A 2132-nucleotide genomic window follows, 5' to 3' on the forward strand; every position below is an offset into this window, starting at 1 on the left:
CTAAGCAAATCTTATAAATCAGTTGGAAAAATGTTTCAGCTTATTTTTGTGGTTAATATTGCGGAATAATAAAACTTACCAATGTTTTTGTAGAAGTTTAATATGTCAAGAAAACGGGAGGTATAGTTTACTTCGGATCGTATTTGAGACTTGGTTCATAAACGCACGGAAGATGTTGCATATTTTTTTTTATTCAACTCTATCCCACAATGACTCACGCAAAAGTGTAAAAATATTTTGATAACGTTCATTCATATAGGCTAACAGGTAGAATAATTATGTTTCTTAAAATTGGTTACCAGAATGCCAATGCTCCTTGATGTGAATAATTGTAGGGAACGTATACATATGTCTAATGGTTATTTAACCTTTATATTCTCTCTAACTACTAAGCCATAATATCAGGCGGAGTTAAAATCGGCAAATCATTCACATTAATCATTTCATTTTATGAATTTATCAATCACTTAAATTGTAGATCGAACAGTACAGTTTCCATATTTAATAGTGTGGCCCTTGTTTGGAAACTCTAACACGGTATCTAAGTAATCCAGTGCTAGTTTCTCTGCCCAACTTACATCACATGGGTTGTCAATAAATCCACAATGTCCACCTTTATTAGTACAAACCATTAGAAAATGTGGATAGTACTTGAAGAGATCATATGGAATGCTTATTTTGGAATAAAACGGATCATCCAAGCTATTGATAAATAATAAAGGAACTGCTATCTCGTCGACATCTCTCAAAGGATTATTGCGGTCCCAAAAGTCATCAACAGTTGAAAAATTATATAATTTTGAATACACCAGTTCGTCAAAATGTCGAAAAGACCAGCATTTGAACAACTCATTGAAATTGATATACTTTGAAAGTGAATTTGAATGTACAAATAACGCTTTTTTCAATGCCAACAATTCTAATATGTCGTATATTCCTTGAACGCCTTTGGAAAGTTTTCTTGAGCTGTCAAAGCACGCCGATATACACACTCCAGCACAAATGTTTGCCGATGATCCGAATTCTCCAAGATATGAAAGTAAAAGCGAACAACCTGTTCCTAAGCCGACCATTGTAACTAACGCTTTTGGGTATCTACTATGTATATATTTTACAACTTGTCGTAAATCGTGCGGATCCCCGTTGCTCAGTATCTTCGGAGTGGTTAAAACTGAATTTCCGAATCCTCGTTGGTTAAACACAACAGGCCTATAACCTTTGTGAGCAGCTAAAGTACACAAGTTTGAAACATTGACCGCGGTAGCGGTTAGTCCCGGAAGTATTACAAACACAGAACAACACTTTTTCTTATGAACAGATACATGTAGAGCCCAGTCAAGCGCTACGACTCCTTGATCACGCATTTGTAGATATTCCCTTTCAAATTCAGTTGAGGTATCTGTGAGAATAAATGATGAAAGTATCGTTTGGATGTGCGCGTTTCGTAAATACCAAGGCGGATCGAATTTACGATCCATTAGTCTGCATCGCTTGAGAAGATGCGACGCCAATGCTGATTCTTTGAAATACAGTTTTGGAATGGTTGATGGCTGGTTCATAAAAGACTTGAGGTAAATGATAGCACTGACCATTATTGTGCCAAACACGGCTACGCAAAATGGTAGAGACGTTACAGTTGAGTACACAGCAAAATACATAACTGTAGTTCCAACACTCTCTATAAAGTTTGCTCTTTAGGTCGTCTAATAAGTTATAATTTAAAAAAAAAATCGTTGGCATTTTAGGGAATTCTTTACTTTTTTTGCAACTGTTTGTAATTGAAGAAAAAATATATAATACTTTTATGAATTGTAGCAATGTCCTTCCTATGCTGGTGAATTGTCAGTCACTATCGTCGTTTATGATCTCACTGAGTGTGTTTGTGATCAATATAAACGAAATGTCTATACAACTTTCTAAACGCAAAAAAACTGCAATTACTTAAACCACTACTAATACAATACTCCACGTTTGCTTTTACATGGCAAACATAGTACTTGATTCAGGCATCACAGTATTCAGCTCCCACAACTTCAGCTAATTCCAAGAGTCACGGAAATTATCTTTAAGATACGTTTTAGGGTTGGAAAACTAAATTCGTTAATAACCGATATGAAAATCATCAGCTCATT

General features: G+C 35.2%; 1 protein-coding gene across 1 annotated transcript; it reads right to left on the reverse strand.

Annotated features, from left to right (window-relative positions):
- Positions 1-467: 467 nt before the first annotated feature.
- Positions 468-1900, reverse strand: LOC128230059 (protein ABHD15-like). The gene has a single exon (XM_052942056.1). It carries the CDS (start codon positions 1656-1658, stop codon positions 468-470), a length of 1191 nt encoding a protein of 396 aa, XP_052798016.1. The 5' UTR covers positions 1659-1900.
- Between the last annotated feature and the right edge of the window lie 232 nt (positions 1901-2132).

This window comes from Mya arenaria, chromosome 4, assembly GCF_026914265.1.
Source record: "Mya arenaria isolate MELC-2E11 chromosome 4, ASM2691426v1".
Taxonomy (NCBI): Eukaryota; Metazoa; Mollusca; class Bivalvia; order Myida; family Myidae; genus Mya; species Mya arenaria.